Source organism: Magnolia sinica, chromosome 19, assembly GCF_029962835.1.
Source record: "Magnolia sinica isolate HGM2019 chromosome 19, MsV1, whole genome shotgun sequence".
In the NCBI taxonomy this organism is placed as follows: domain Eukaryota; kingdom Viridiplantae; phylum Streptophyta; class Magnoliopsida; order Magnoliales; family Magnoliaceae; genus Magnolia; species Magnolia sinica.
In genome coordinates, this window is record NC_080591.1 from 67600331 (window position 1) to 67617155 (window position 16825).

Below are 16825 nucleotides of genomic sequence, written 5' to 3' on the forward strand. Positions count from 1 at the left end.
GTTCATCTCTTTGGGCAGAACCGCAGGATTCGAAGATTGCTTGAAAAATGTACTTTTGATCATGAAGCACAGATGGAGGCTTTGCACAATGAGATCCAGGAACGGGTGCTGTCTGATACAAGATGGAGGCAAATCCAACAGGATTCGAACAAGGCTGTAAGTGTTTCAATTTAGGTTCCCTGCTTTGTTTGTCATCATTTATGTGCACTTGTTGCATGTGCATGTCTTTTTCTGTTAGCTATAACCCTAAATTCTATGTGAAAATCCAGCATAAAACTCCACGTATTTGATAGTTCAGATTAGTTGGTTGTGGTTGATCTTACCTTTACCTGCTCCTGTTGTCTGCATAAATACATACATAAATGCATGCAGACAAACATGAGCATCCCATAATACATGAGGATCCCATATGTACATGAGCTTGCACCATGCCCATACATGAGTGTGCTTGTGGGCATGCATGTGAGGGTGCATGTATTCATTTATATGTATCGGCACTTTCATGGGAATGAAACTTTGAAAAATTAATTTGTTACCTGTTTTCACACATGTGGGTGTGTATGTGCATTTTTATATGCATGGGCACTTTCATTGGATTGATGGATTAATTGTTACCTGTTTTCTCATACCAGTCTGATGTGGACTACTCTCTTCTTCTCGGGGACAGTAACTTGCCAGTAGATTCAGTGCCGGTGGATGTGACAGATGAAGTGGATGCTCTCAGAGGAAGGTATATCCGCCGGTTAACTGCTGTTCTTATCAACCATTTACCAGCATTTTGGAGATTGGCACTTTCTGTGTTCAGTGGGAAGTTTGCTAAGGTACTCCTAAGCTGTTTCTTCATCTTACATCCTGTACTACTTTAAATGGGACGTCTTGCAACTTAAGTCTTTCACTACAACTCTTCTAGTGTAAATGCTTCTTGACAGATTCTAACCTTCCATTTCTTCAGGGAACTATCTAACTAGCTTGCCTTATTTTATTTAATTTATTTATTTATTTATTTTTAGTATATATGGGCCTGCCGTGGGCCTTTGGAGCCTATTAGTTTTATGTTATTTCTTAGGCTTTTTCTTGTTTCCAATTTTGCCCTTTTACTTGTATTTTATGTAATTTGCATATTTTGTCTTATAAATGCAATAGGGTTGTACGTCCAACCCTACTAGTCTTTCCTTTCTTTCAACGCTTTTCTACTTTACATGGTATCAGCGCCTGGGCATTGTTCCTAGGTTTTCTTTCTTTATTCCTTCCTCTCTTGATCTTTCTCCGTCAAAGCATATTTTTTTCCTCTTTTCTTCTTCTTTTATGCATATATTTCATCTTGTTTTGATGATTGTGGGTGTTTTTTACCCACTGATCTGATTTAATTCGAGAGGGGGTGACCTATGGCTGAAGATTTTTGATGGTTTTTGAGTTTGTGGAGTTCGAATTGTGGCTGAAGTGTTCTTTGAGGCTTGAGACTTGTGGCCCTGTATTTTGGGAGATCTGAGAGAAGATTTTGCTGGACAATCTTCTTCGATCATGGTTCTGTTTTTTTTATTTTTTTTTATTTTTATTTTTATCCTTCCAATTTTTTTGTTAAAAATTGGTTTATGGTTGCAGTCTTTTGGTGGAAGCTTGTGTTTGCTGTACTTTTGGGCAATTTTCCCTTCAGAATTGCTGGAAATTTGATTGCAGTGATAAGGCTTTTGATATTGATTGTTGTTTGGACCGATTTTAATGTCCAAATTTATTGAAATCTGCTTACGGTAATCCTTATCTTTCATATTTGTTAATGCAGCTGTAAGATCTTCCCTCTCTATATTCTTGGTTTTTCATGAATTGGGATTTGACTATTATTTTGATCCATATTGTGTGGATTCAATACGGCCCCTTCGTCAAAGTTTGAGACAGTTGATTCAGTCAACTCTAAGATGGAGAGATTTATTGTTCATTATGAATATCCCGAGTTGTAGATTATAACCCGTAAACTTTAGTAATTATCTTCAATGGTCAAAAATTGTTAAGATGTTTATTGGAGGAAAATAGAAGTTAGGTTATATAGATGGTAGTATTCCTAAACTTGTTATGTTAGATCATTCTTATGGAGATTGGAAATCAAATAACCTACTCGTCATGTCTTGGCTTTTGAATTCTATGGAACTAGAAGTTACTGGAGGACTTTTTTTTATTATCTACCAAGGTATCCCAAATTAGTTACGTATCGGCCAATATGTAACGGTAACGGTGGGGCCCGTTACGCGATACGGGGGCGCAACGGGCGATGGGCCGATATTGTAACCGTAACGGCTGTTACGGGCCATAATGGCCGTTACGGACACTTACCTTTTTTCCTTTCTTTTCTTCTTCTTCTCTTTCTTCTTCTTCTTCCTCCTCCTCTTCTTCTTCTTCTTCTTCTTCTTCTTCTTCTTCTTCTTCTTCTTCTCTCTCTCTCTCTCTCTCTCTCTCTGTTCTTTCCCTCTTATTTCTTTTCTCTCTTCTTTCCCTCTTTTTTCTTTTCGGTTTCCCTCTCTCTCCTCTTTTTTTTTTTTGGTTGCAGGTGTACCACACACCAGCTTAGCTGCTGTAGGTACGTGTCACGCTAAGACGAGCGCTGACACTCCTCGAGCTTCGAGTTGTACGAACGGTTCAAAGGAGATCAAAGTTAAATGGGCTCCACAGTGATGTATTTATTATATCTACACCGTTCATCTATTTTTAAATATCATTTTAGAGCATTACCCAAAAAATGAATCGTATCCAAAAATAGCAGCGGAGATGATGATTTTCACCGTTAAACAATTCGTAGGCCCACCATAACATTTATTTTCCATCCAATCTGTTCATAAGGTCAAAAAGACCTGAATGAAGAGGAAAAACAAATTTCATATTGATCCAAAAGTTCTGTGATCCCAAAAAAGGTTTCAATGGTAGACGTTCAATCCCCCATTGCTTTTTGCAATGTGGTCCACTTGATAATTAGATCTATATTATTTTTCATGTCAAGCCTTAAGACGATCTCGTCAAATGAATGGGTGGTTTAGATATAATACATTCATCCCGGGTAGGGCCCAAAAAACTTTGACACGTGTGCTACACTTCACAATCCGAGTCCCGCCTAATTCGGGCCTTTAAAAAATTGTACACGAGACATATATTAACTTAAAATTTACCAATTAAATTATGAACTGCAATTGCTAACTCACAGTGCCAAAATCAAATTATTTGAATAGTTTTAATTGTTATTTTGTGGACTTTTATTTTTTAAAATGGGGCCTTTTGATTTTTTTCATGATTCACTATCTAATAAATGTCCACCAATACATAAGTGGGATAATGGCAATAAATTGCATGAATTTGAGGCTAATTTGGGGCATAGATTGGTCCTCCAAGTCAACCCAAAATTGGCAACGCCATCTACCTAAATTTAATTTCATTTTTTTAAAGAACTATTGGGAGAAAGATATTAAATTGTTAAGTATATAAATTAGATATTTAGAAAATTAAATATATGAAATTTGTAGTCAAATTCAGGTTACCTGGTTCAAAAATTAATCAGACAGTCCGATACAACTTCTCACCAAAGAGTGGACCGTTACACCACCATAAACATGTTCCAATTTATAAATGAATGCATATTTGGAATGCTTAGAATATTCCGGATTTAATCCATATTTTTTCATATCTTTTTGGCAAAAAAAAATAAATTGCGCCATTACAGGCCGTTATGCCTCCCGTATCGCCGTTACGCCCCCGTATCCGTATTGGTTTCGGAGGGCACCGTTACGCCAACCGATACCGATACGAGATACCTTGTCATCTACTGCCCATGAAATTTAGTTGATTGCTGATGAAGTATATGCCGATCAAAATAATATGGCTTAGATTCACAATATTTTCCAAGAGATTGGGACTTTGAAATAGGGAGAACATTCAGTTTCTGATTATTATGCTAAGATGTGTGGTTTGTGTCCAAGGCATTGTCATTGTCAGTGTGTATGTAGATGATATTATTGTTATTGGTGTTGATGCTAGTACGATTTCTGACTTGAGGCTCTATTTAAGCAAGGTTTTTGATATACGGGGTTAGGGGCTGCTCAAATATTTTCTTGGCATTGCAGTCTCTCGTTCTCAGAAGGGTTTGTTTATCTCAGTAAAAATATGCTTTTGATTTTTTCACTTCAATTGGTAACCTTGGTGATGGGGAGCTTCTTGATGATCCTCGCATGCATCAGCGCCTGCTGGGTTGGTTGATATATTTAACTATTACTCGTCTTAACTTATCTCATGTGGTCATTTTGGTAAGCCAATATATGCATGCACCTCGCTCCAGTCTTCCAGAAGTTGTTCATCGCATACCTTGCTAAATCGTCCTTTTCAGGACGTTGCATTCTATTTAGTTGTTATAATCATCTGAATATTGAAGGTTATTCAGATGCAGACTAGGCCGGATCTCCTGATGATGGTCATTCTATGACAGAACATTGTACTTTCTTTAAAGGAAATCTTGTTACTTGGAAGATTAAGAAGCAAACTAATGTTGCGAGGCTGGCGAATGTTGCATGTGAAACTTGTGGTTGAAAAGCTCTGTCGCTGAGTTAGGATTTCTGGTGGCTACTCTTGTGCCCATGTACTGTGATAATTGGGTTGTAATTCATATCGCTTCCAATCCTTTTTTCACGAGTGCACAAATATATTGAAGATGATTGTCATTGTATTTGTGAGAAGGTTACTGCTGGCATTATTTCTACTCCCTTTGTCAAGTCTACAGATCAACTTGCTGATATCTCTAAGGCCCTTTCAATTAAAGTGGGAAGACGTATTCAGGGCCATGATTGATATCTATGCCTCCGCTTGAGGCAGAGTGTTATATTATGATAGACATGGTTGGATACCTGGAAACCTCAACAAGCATGCAAATCAATACCAAGGATGATAGACCTGTTCGGATACTTGGAAACCCCAACAAGCATATGATAGACCTGGTTGGATACTTAAAAACCTCAACAAACATGCAAATCAATACCAAGGATGATAGACCTGGTCGGATACTTGGAAACCTCAACAATCATGTGAGAGGCTTTACTTCTGATTAGCATATGATAGACCTAGTTGGATACTTGGAAACCTCAACAAGCATGCAAGTCAATACCAAGGATGATAGACCTGGTTGGATACTTGGAAACCTCGACAAGCATGTAAATCAATACCAAGGATGATAGACTTGGTTTGATACTTGGAAACCTCAACGAGCATGGATAGGCTTTACTTCCGACAAGCATGGATTGCATTTACATGGCATGTGCTAAGTGGTACAGTTGTATCAAGCTAGAGGGGAAATGTGGGGACTACAAGATGGAGGATTGCAAAGTGCAGCAGTTAAGAGTTTAGATGGTGGCACCAATTGAATTGGAGGGCCCTCTTGGGTTTTGGGTCCTAATTAGATGGTGGCACCAATTGAATTGCATGGTTTAGCGAGATGGTTGATCTAGCCTTATATGGGCATCTGGAAGCATAGATAGGAATATTAACTCATACAACTTGATTTCATCAAGGTTTTATAGATTCTAGTTGGAACCGCTCTGGGACAGCCCTGCTACACGAAATAGAGACAATCAGCCAGGTGCAGTCCGACTTGTCTAGTTTTGAGATGAGTCCGACCTGGCAACCAGTTCAAGGGGAGCTATAATGATTCTAAACTGTTTGGGCTAGTTATAAAGAGTCTAAACGAGTAGGAATGAGTTATAAAGGGTCTAAACGAGTAAGGGCAAGTCCAATAGTATGACTTGTCCAATGGATATACAAGTCTTGCGTTGAGTTTCAAAATGCCATTTTCACAGATTGTGCTTTGATTCAAACTGGGGGAGGGAAAACTTGATTTAGGGTACTCCATTGCCGTCCACCTCGATGAAATAAAAATCAGTCAAAACTGTTCTTTCCAAGTTTTCTCAACATAGATATAGTTTCATTTTTTATTTTCATTAGCATAATGCATGTTTGGGCTTAAATCCAACTTCAAATTATATATCCATGGGCCTGGGCTTAGATCTATGGATTTATGATCTGTGAAAGAATTTTAGTTTTCCCTGCATTTGGTTGCACCAAATATCATGAGATTTCATGACATTTGCACCAAATTAGACTGATTAATCGTGAAATATCGTGAAATCTCATGATATTTGGTTGCACCGTTACTAAAAGAAAGTTCATTTCTTTTTAAATGGTATTTTTTTTTATTTTTTGTTTTTAAAATTTTTATCAACTTACAATTTTGTAATACGATTTGCTCATGGATTTGGGCTTATATCCATCTCTTCATATATTTGTTTATAAAAATTCGCTTAGAAGTCTTAATAAGTTATGAGAATTTTTTTTTGTTTTGTATTTAAGCTTACCATATTGGATTTTTTAAAGCTTTTCATGTTTGCCTTAGATCTACATTTTTATGAAAATCATTTTTTCATTCTAAGAGGAATTTTAAAAATCAAACATACATTTTTGTGTCTTTTGATAAAAAAATTTCCATTATCTTTTTGGACTTATAAATGTACTTATATTTACTTTGTTATTAGATGCTTATTGTGTGTGCACATAATTTTCCTAAAATTTCCTATTTTCCTATTTCTACTATTTATTATTATTATCATTCTTGTCATTGTCGTTGTTGTTATTATTTTTATTTTTTACGTGAATTATCGACCAGATGAGTTGTTTGTAGCCGGACAAAAGCTGTATTAGTTTAAGTGTGTTGTACTGGGTCCCGAACTAGATGTGTTGTCGTGTATCGGTTTCAGGGAGTCGTACTAGTTCCCAAACCAGATGAATGGCCACACGCTCACCTTTAAGCATATTTCTAAAATGTTGGAGAAAAAGGAAACAAAGCTAAGAGAAAGCAGCAGTGTCTTTTCTATTTGTCTTTTTTCAAGAGGGAGGGAGATGTTAATAAATACTGCAAAGCCAAATAGAGAGATTACACCATTAAAATCTTTACTTTATCAGCAGCTAACATTCTAAAATGAATCAGAGAGTATTTCTGCGGCCATGGGAATCAGATACCTGAAGCAATGGAGTTGATGAAGAAATGACTTCAAGATGAAAAATGGGAAAGTTAAATGAAAGAGAAGGTTTGAAGCGATGATAAGAAGTGCAATATGCTCATGCACTATCTTAATGAACAGTGTAATCATGGACAATCAACTATGATGACCGAGTAGTGTAATCAATGGACAATCAACTATGATGTTGTAGTAACTGAAGATGCGACAAGGAACTAGCATGAGAAACATGACAGTTGCTTCCATGGAAGCATCGAGAGATAGATGTAGGAGCCTGGTTACCCAGTAGGTATGGTGTTACTGCTGCTACATAGGGGGGTTTCACATACAACAGGAACTTCACCTCTTTTTATCAGTCAATACATGGTTTCATGTAACATGGCATGTGTTGGGCCTGACACTTCCTGGTTTTCAGCATTTGTCACAGTGGAGATGCTCTGATAGTCCTTGAACATGTATTGAAAGAACAGGACCAAACTAGATTAGAGCGAAACCAGATATGTTGAGGTTTAACTTCGAATAATCACACCACAACGGTTTCCAATCCATATGAAGATCTTGAACAGCCTCCTTGGCATGAAGTCAGGTTTGCGGCTCTGAAGGACTGGATAAAAAATAAAGCTTCATCAAGGTGCTTCAAGGCCGTGAGATTCACTGTATGTGACTCTGATAAATTGAAAAATATCATAGGATTGGAGAAAATTGTCCAAATGCAGTCTCTAGAACATTCATGCTATGCTTGTTTGAAAGACAAAACAATAGTAGGTTACTCAGTCACGGATATTTATCCTTTTCATCATCCTCCACATTAATTTTGTAGCCATTAAAGTTGATGAATGTGGCTGTAGAATCATATGACCCACCTATATGACTGTAATTTTGGGCTGTACATTTGTATGGCCCACCTGCTCTCTTTTCCTCATCTTGTAGCCCATTAGCATATTTGGTACACTGAGGTTTATATATTTTCTATTGAGGGGTATTCTGGTATTTTTGGTTTTTACAACTCAAGTGAATAAAAGCAAAGGTGGTGGGGATGTCCAACCCTAACCTCCTTTTCTTCTTCTTCTTCTTCTTCATCTTCCTCTTCTTCTTCTTCTTATTATTATTATTATAATTTGATGCAAGGACATGTGATGACCTAATCCTAGATGCATGTATAATCAGGTTGAAGAATGTTCAAATAAATACATCAATTAACTAACCGTTTCCAGTCAAAGGGATTAGGTAAACTTCAAAACAAAGATGAGGTAATTCCGTCAGGATCATGCCCCTTAGCATAAAATCGCGTAAACAGTAAAAAGGGAGGACCTAAGGATATGAATGTTCCACAGTCAAGTTTGGATCTGATTCTACTGACTAATCATCCCTCTTTTCTGTTCAAACTAGAAATGAGATATCCAGAGAGGAACAAAAGGGGTGAAGAATGAAAGGCTCGAGATGAAGAAAGTATCAGTCCTTTTGTCGTCAAAAGAAAAGGAGGATGATTCTTACCTTTTTCTACACCTTGAAGATTTAGAAAGAAGGAAACCTGGAATCGGAGTGGAATCTTCAACACCCAAGGGCCAATCCTGAAACCCTAATCTCTTGAATAAAGAAGAAGAAAAGAGACGAATTTCTATTCATTCAATAATTATGAAAATAGGGTTTCTCACAATGTATATATAAGCTACGGAAAAAGTAAAAGTGCATTAAAGCCCCTAAAAATAAGAAAAATAACAGAAAAAGACGAAAAGTAAAAAAAGTGCAATAAAGCTCCTGAAATAAGGAAAAGAACAAAAACGCTTAAAACTAAAACACTCGTATAGTAGGGTGTGAAATTTGACCCATGGATCTATGGTCAGGGTGCGGTTATGCCGCTTTTGCACTCGTAGCGCGTCAGAAAATCTAGGGTGTGATGGACCCAACGTCCATCCACATCAACTCTTCCACTTCGGTACTCTGTCGGCGACGCCTCGTCCTCTGGTGCAGTCTAAGTGGGGCACCACTGATGTCCACATCAATTCTCCCCGTGTAGGAAGAATTCGCCACTGGCGAAAGTGAACTCCTATCTCTCGAGCAAATTGGGGTCGATGCGTTGCAGCTCTGCCCCTGTGATCCAAGAGTTATTTGTAATGGGCCTATTCCTCCATTTGACTAGGAATTTCTGGAAACCCCCGGAGCGAGTGGAAACCGCCTCGGAGTCCAAAATTTCCTCTATCTCGTCTCTTCTCGGTGCAGGTGGAAGAGAAGGTAAAATGGGTACAGGAAGATCAGGCTGTGGCCAAGGTCCATATATAAGGATGGTCTGGGAAGAAACATGAGAACCAGTGGATAGAGGTAATGGCTCGTGAAAAGGGAACTAGATCTTCCACATTAAATGTGGAACTAATGCCCATGGTAGCAGGGATATCAACGACATAAACATTAGACCCCAACCTTTTCACATTTTTATATGGGCCTATGCTACGGGCACGAAGCTTCTTCAGGGATCCAGGTGGAAACCGATCAGACCTAATACGAACCATGACGTCATCTCCAGGTTGAAATTCCCTAAATCTCCTGTGAGTGTCAGCAGAAAGTTTATAATGTTCATTACTTGAATTAATCTTCCTCCTGATCTCATTATCCAATGCATGTATATGCTGGGCGAATGACTCTCCTAACTCTGAAGGACGTGGTGAGGTAGCCATGAGGATCAAATCTATGAGGGCTCAGGGTCTAAAGGCATGAAACAATTTCAAACGGGCTCATTTCTGTGGACCCGTTCATTGAAGAATTATACGCGAACTCTGCTGTGGGAAGAACAGTGTCCCAGGTCCTGTGGTGGTCTCCAACCAGATATCTTAACAAATTCCCTAGGCTATGGTTCATTACCTTTGTTTGATTATCTGACTGGGGATGATATGCTGAAGAAAATTGGAGCCTTGTACCCAAAAGATGTCAGAGAGTCTTCTAAAAATAACTATTGAACCTAGTATCTCTGTCAGACACGATGGATCTAGGTACTCCATGGAGTCGCACAACCTCTTGAAAGAATAACTTAGCAACATGGGAGGCATTTGAGGTCTTATAACAGGGTAGGAAATGGGCCATCTTAGAAAATCGATCAACAACCACGAGTATGAAATCGTGCTTACGAATAGTCTTGGGAAGCCCAAGTACGAAGTCCATACTGACATCTTGCCACAGGGCATGTGGAATTGGCAAAGGAGTATATAAACTTGTATTTTCCTTTCTCTGCTTCGCCAGTTGACATGTCCGACACTTCCCTACAATCTTAGCCACATTTCGCTGGAGATTAGGCCAATAGAAATGATCAGACACAAGGGCAACTGTTTTGTTTCGACTAAAGTGACCTGCCATCCCTCCAGCATGCAGCTCCCAAACTTGAAAATCACAGAGGTATGTTCGTGGGATACAGAGCTTATCCCCTCTAAAAAGATATCCATCTGTAAGGACGAACTCCGCACTCCTCGAGGGTGGGTCACTAGACAATGACGCATAGATGATCCCAAAATCAGGACAGTTTGAGTACTCACCCTTGAGTTGCTCAAAGCCTGTAACTTCAATACTCATGGACTGCAGCGTCGTGATACGACGGCTAAGCGCGTTGGCAACCTTATTCTCTTTTCCGACCTTGTGCTTAAGCACAAACATGTACTCTTGAAGAAATTGTGCCTACTTGGCATGCCTAGGGCTCAACTTCTTTTGAGAGCTCAAATATTTCAAGGCCTCATGATCAGAGAACATGACGAATTCTTACGGTAATAAATAATGCCGCCAATGGCGCAATGATTGCACAACCGCGTGGAACTCCTTGTCATAAGTGGAGTAGCATTGTTTAGCCTCGTTTAGCTTCTCACTGAAAAAGGCCACAAGATGTCCCTCTTGGCCTAACACTCTACCTATGGCAATTCCTGACGCGTCACACGCTACCTCAAAGGATTTGGTAAAGTCAGGTAGACGCATGACTGGCGCTTCTGTCATCTTCTTTTTAATTTCTAACAAAGCCCGTGCCGTGGCCTTAGTCCATTGAAACTCTCCTTTTCGTACACAATCTGTGATGGGAGCCATAATCGAGCTAAATCCACAGATGAACCGCCGATAGAACGTAGTTAGGCCGTGAAAGCTTCGCACGTTGTGTATGGTACGGGGCCTAGGCCAATTGACAATGGCCTTGACTTTCTCAGGGTCTGTAGACATACCCTCTGACGATACAACGAACCCCAAGAAGATAACACAGGAGGTCAAGAAGGAATACTTCTTGAGGTTCGCATAGAGTTTTTCTGTGCGCAAGGCGTTGCAGACCTGCCTCAAGTACTTGATGTGCTGGCTAGGGGACGTACTATAGATGATGATATCATCAAAGTACATAACCAAAAACTTGCCCATAAACGGTCGCAGCGCCTGGGTCATCACCCTCATAAACGTACTTGGGGCATTGGTTAACCCGAAGGGCATAACTAGCCACTCGTACAACCCGTCCTTCATCTTGAAGACAGTTTTCCATTCATCTCCTAGGCGAACACGAATTTGGTGATAACCACTCTTGAGGTCAATTTTTGAAAAGATAATAGATGTGGCCATCATGTCAAGCATGTTATCAAGCCTCGGGATGGGAAACCGATACTTGACGGTGATCTTGTTTATGGCTCTACTATCAACACACATGTGCCACGTGTCGTCTTTCTTGGGCCTAAGAAGCGCGGGTATGACGCACGGGCTCAGACTCTCACGAATGAATCCCTTGTTAAACAATTCATCCATCTACCTCTTTAACTCGGTATGCTCGGTGGGGTTCATTCTGTAGTGAGGGAGGTTTGGTAGGGTCACCCCTGGGATGATATCTATCGCATGTTGAATGTCTCGCATCGGTGGAAGCTCGTCTGGAAGGTCCTCAGGGAAGACATCCCGAAACTCCTCTAGGACCGAACGAGCCTCCTGGGGTATCCTCATAGCAGCCTCAGGTGTACTCTCCCTAGCTAGTAGGCCGTACGCCATAGTCCCCGCCTTAGTCTCTCTCTCAAACTCCTTTGTACTTCGATTGAGGTGCCCTTTAACTCTTAGGACCACCTGGGGACGCAACATTTTTCGCTCCTTTTGACGATTTAGGAGGGAGCGGGCTCAAGACAAGCTTCTTTCCTTCATGCTTAAATACACAATTAATCGTACGCCCGAATATTGTGACATCTTTGTCATATAGCCATGGCCTTCCCAAGATGATATGGCTAACGTCCATCGTAACAACATCACACCACAACTTGTCCTTGTATGGTCCAAACTCAATCGGAACAAGGTATCGTTGGGTCACAGGAAGGGATGTCGTATCCACCAAAGAAACTCTGTATGAGTTGGGGTGAGAGACTGGCTTCAACCCCAGGTGACTCAAAGTAACTGGGGAAACTGCATTCTCACAGCTCCCGCTGTCTATGATCACTTTGCAGCTATTTTCTCCACACTTGGCATAAGTGTGGAAAATGGTGGTTCTGCACCAATCTTCGCTTTCCTTCACCTGGGTCAAGGCGCACCTTACCACTGCAAGTGGAATAGTCTCCACAGTATCATCCTCGGCATCACTAGTCGGGTTAAGGGAGGGGATAATGATCTCCTCATCACCCTAGTCACTATTAACTTTATTTGCCACTTCTTCTTCTGTGGGGTGTTCGGAAACAAAGGCAATGCGCCCACCCTTATTTGAACACTCGGCAGCGATGTGACCCATGCCACCACAGCGATAGCACTACCCTGGCTTCGCGGGCCTAGTACTTGGTCCAACCATATTATTACTTCAATTTCTGTTGACTGGCTGGGTACCTGGTTGAGCTCTAGGTTGAATTCTGACTTGGGGTCTCACTCCCTGCGGAGCTACTCTAGGCTTAATAGGTCGAAAATCAATCCCTCTCACATTGGACTAGCGCACACAGTGCTCCAGTTCCTGCACCACGTGGTAAGCATGTTCCAGACTGTTGACCATGTGAAGTGTGAGCTCTCGCTAAAGCTCAGGCCTGAGGCCCATACAGATACGGGAGAGAACCACAGCAGGGTACTCATCCACATCGCACGTCATTATATATTCATCGAACTTGGCGATGTATTCCGTCACCGTCATGGATCCTTGGAGCAAAATGTGCCATTGATCCAACAGTTTCTGCCTGTAAGAAAAGGGAACATACTTCTCTCGCAACAACTCTTTCATCTCAATCCAAAAGAGAACTGGCCCCTCTTTAGATCGCTTACGGCGACGCTCCACATTCTCCCAATGTAGTTTTTCTTGGCCCACCAATTTCATCTTGGCGAACCCGACTCGTCGTGGGTCTGACAGACTGTGCCGCTCAAAGAAGTGGCCCATGTTTGCTAACCAGTCAGAAAAATTTGGGGTCTAATCTCCCATCAAAACTGGGGGTGTCAACCTTGATGCCATTCATGACCCTAGAAACAGGGTCCTTGTGCTCATGATATTCTTGGGGTGCTGATGACGCACCCCATCATGGCCCTCCCATTGGGCGGGAAGAACAGAATCATAATTGCGTATGGGTGGTAATGGATACACCCCATCGTGTTTGTTGTCAGGCCCACAGGCCTGGTCTGCGCCCAAACCATCCTTAGGCGGATCAAGGCCCACAACTTGGGACTAATTGACAACCTCGGTGTCAGGGGTCGCCTACGATCCACCTACAGTGGCGGTTGGAATACTGTTCTCTAGACTCACCACTCTCCTCTAGATGCGTGAACCTACCATCTTGATATGCAAACTGCTGCGCGTTATTATCCCTCAGGGTTCGAAACTGTTGATCCATTCTCTTAGTTAGACCCTCTATAGCGTTGGTAAATTGATCGGAGTCCATGGTGTAATGGAGACTGAACCCACGACCAGTGCGTGTGGGCATGCACCAGGAATGACGGCGTGCCCCTGCCCGGGGTTCGGGCGGAGCGCCCGAAACTAAACGATTTTTAAAATTTGGGTAAAGGGTTTCTGTAAGAAATTTTTACTATAAAGACAGATTGACAATAAACAGACCTATGCTAAAACTGATCTCTGATACCAAATTTGATGCAGAGACATGTGATGACTTAATCCTAGATGCATGTATAATCAGGTTAAAGAATGTTCAAATAAATACACCAATAACTAATCGTTTCCAGTCAAAGGGATTAGGTAAATTTCAAAACAAAGATGAGGTCATTCCGTTAGGATCATGCCTCTTAGCATAAAATCGCGTAAACAGTAAAAAGGGAAGACTTTAGGGATATGAGAATATCCTAGATCTAGCATAAGTCAGTCCACAGTCAAGTTTGGATTTGATTCTACTGACTAACCATCCCTCTTTTCCATTCAAACTAGAAAGGGGATATTCAGAGAGGAACGAAAGGGGTGAAGAATGAAAGGTTTGAGATGAAGAAAGTACATGCCCTTTTGTCGTCAAAAGAAAAGGAGGATGATTCTTACCTTTTCCTGCACCTCAAAGATTTAGAAAGAAAGAAAACCTGAAATCGGGGTGGAATCCTCAACACCTAAGGGCCAATCCTGAAATCCTAATCTCTTGAATAAAGAAGAAGAAAAGAGATGAATTTCTATTCATTCAATAATTATGAAAATAGGGTTTCTCATAACGTATATATAAGCTATGGAAAAAAGTAAAAGTGCACTAAAGCCCCTGAAAAAAAAAAAAAAAAAAAAACAAAAAAAGGCGAAAAGTAAAGAGAGTGCAATAAAGCCTTTGAAATAAGGAAAAAAACAAAAATGCCTAAAAGTAAAACATCCATGTGGTAGCGTGTGAAATCCGACCCATGGATCTATGGTCAGGGTGCAGTCATGCCTCTCCTGCCCTTGTAGCGCGTCAGAAAATCTAGGGTGCGATGGACCCAACGTTCATCCACATCAACTCCTCCACTCCGGTACTCTGTCGGTGACTTCTCCTCCTCTGCTACACTCTAAATGGGGCACCACTGACGACCACATCATTATTATAGGTAAGTATGGGCTCAAATCCAAGATCTCAATTCTCCGTTCCTTTTTCCCTTCTCTCTTATCAAACTACATGGTATCAAATAAGCTCTTTCCTTCTCTCTTACATCTAACTACAGTAGCATCTCATGGTCTTTCTGATGGTCTGTTACTAAAAGAATCTTGATCCGGTATTATTATTGTATTAGTAATTTGAATTGTTGAAAACATAGCAGTAAAATTCTAGATCTTATGCTTATGATAATAGTTGACATATTTAGCATTTGTTTGCTCATCCTCATTCTATTACCAATACAATTTGTTCCATCTTGAGGAGTGCTTTTGTTTTACAATATGTTGTTTGACAGGGTGAGCTTTGGGGCTTTCCTTTGAATGTATTCTTGAAATATTTCAATCTTGATCGATAAAATTTCGAACATGGTTTCATTGAAATCTTAGTTGAACGAACGTCGAATTACACTTTGAATTCATGCTCAACACCCTTGTTCTGGCTGGTTATACTTGCTATCATTTTTTAAACATAGACTTTCCTGCTCCCACACCCAAATCTTTTGCCACTTCGCATCATGCTTCATGCTATTATATTAATAGTTTTGGTGTACAAAACATTTTCCACCTCATGCTATTCTTTTTTTTTTTAATTTTTTTTTAAAAATATCTTTCCTTGGTTTTTCCTTGAGTTTATAAGGAAAATGTGATATGTGAAGTTATAAGTTGTTCTTAATGACAGTCTTCCCATGCTTCTGGCAATGTGCTTCTTGATCAAGAATTAAATGTTAAACCTGCCAACAAGAAGATCGAGGATAAAGTCAGTGATGTGAAATATTCAAGTCATTCTATTGATGAAGTTGCTGAAATGGTACTTGGTACTGTTTCTGCCTATGAGACCAAGGTAAAGATGTTCCCTTCTCGATCATCCTCTTATACAGCACAAATTAATGGTTGGATCTTTTATTACTTTTGCATTTTTCTATTATTCCATTGTCTGTTAAGTTGTTTGTGAATTGTTTGCATGAAAAGATCCCTTCCGATGCTGTTCTGTACTGTATAAGTTAGTCTTCTTATCATTCTTTGAAATATCCAAAGAAGGATTGAGAACTTGTTCCTTGGCAACATTTATGATCTTACAATTTCAATAAAAAAAAGAGACTCTAACTTTACGATACAGGTCGTAACGGCTGTTATGGCCCCTGCAGTGGCTGTTACGGTCTCTTTTGTTTGTTTTTTTTTTTTTTTTTTTTAATTGAAAAAACAACCCCAAAAAACCTGTATCTGCCCCATAATGTTGAAAAAAAATAATCCAAAAAACCTATATTTGCCCCGTAACGGACCATTACGGGGATGTTATGGCTTTTACATGGGGCGTAACAGGCTGTTAACGGCAGTTACAGGTTATTTCATTTTTCTATAACAGCTATTATGGCTGTTACGACCTCGTAACGTGTAATGGTTGCCACCATTACCTTTCCATAACACCCTTTATGGCCTTGTAATGGCCTTTACGGCACACCATGTGCTATACATGTGTCTGCCGTACACATGGCATGCTCATGATACTCCAAAACAATCCGATTATCGGCTGCATCGCTAAAATCACACCAATAAAATGATCCGAACTGTCCAAATGTTGGGCATCTAAATGGACGGTAAAAAAATTGGCAAGTTGCTTGTCTGTGATCCTTACATTTGTGGCCCACCCGAGGCTCAAAATTTCCTCATTTTTGGTTAAAGTATATATTTTAATGGGCTGATTAAATCATTTTGTCAAATATCACATATGTACACTATGCATTCCAATTCCTCCCATTTACTCCCATCCAAACAAAAAATTTGAATTTTAATG

General features: G+C 40.1%; 1 protein-coding gene across 2 annotated transcripts in view; it reads left to right on the plus strand.

Annotated features, from left to right (window-relative positions):
* LOC131234908 (exocyst complex component SEC5B-like) overlaps positions 1–16825 on the plus strand; it is an 81287-nt gene that overhangs the window by 29563 nt on the left and 34899 nt on the right. For both annotated transcript variants that reach the window (XM_058231904.1, XM_058231903.1), the window contains exons 9-11: positions 19–156; positions 633–821; positions 15713–15874. In XM_058231904.1, coding sequence (XP_058087887.1) covers positions 19–156; positions 633–821; positions 15713–15874 — 489 coding nt within the window. The remainder of the gene's footprint in view (positions 1–18; positions 157–632; positions 822–15712; positions 15875–16825) is intronic.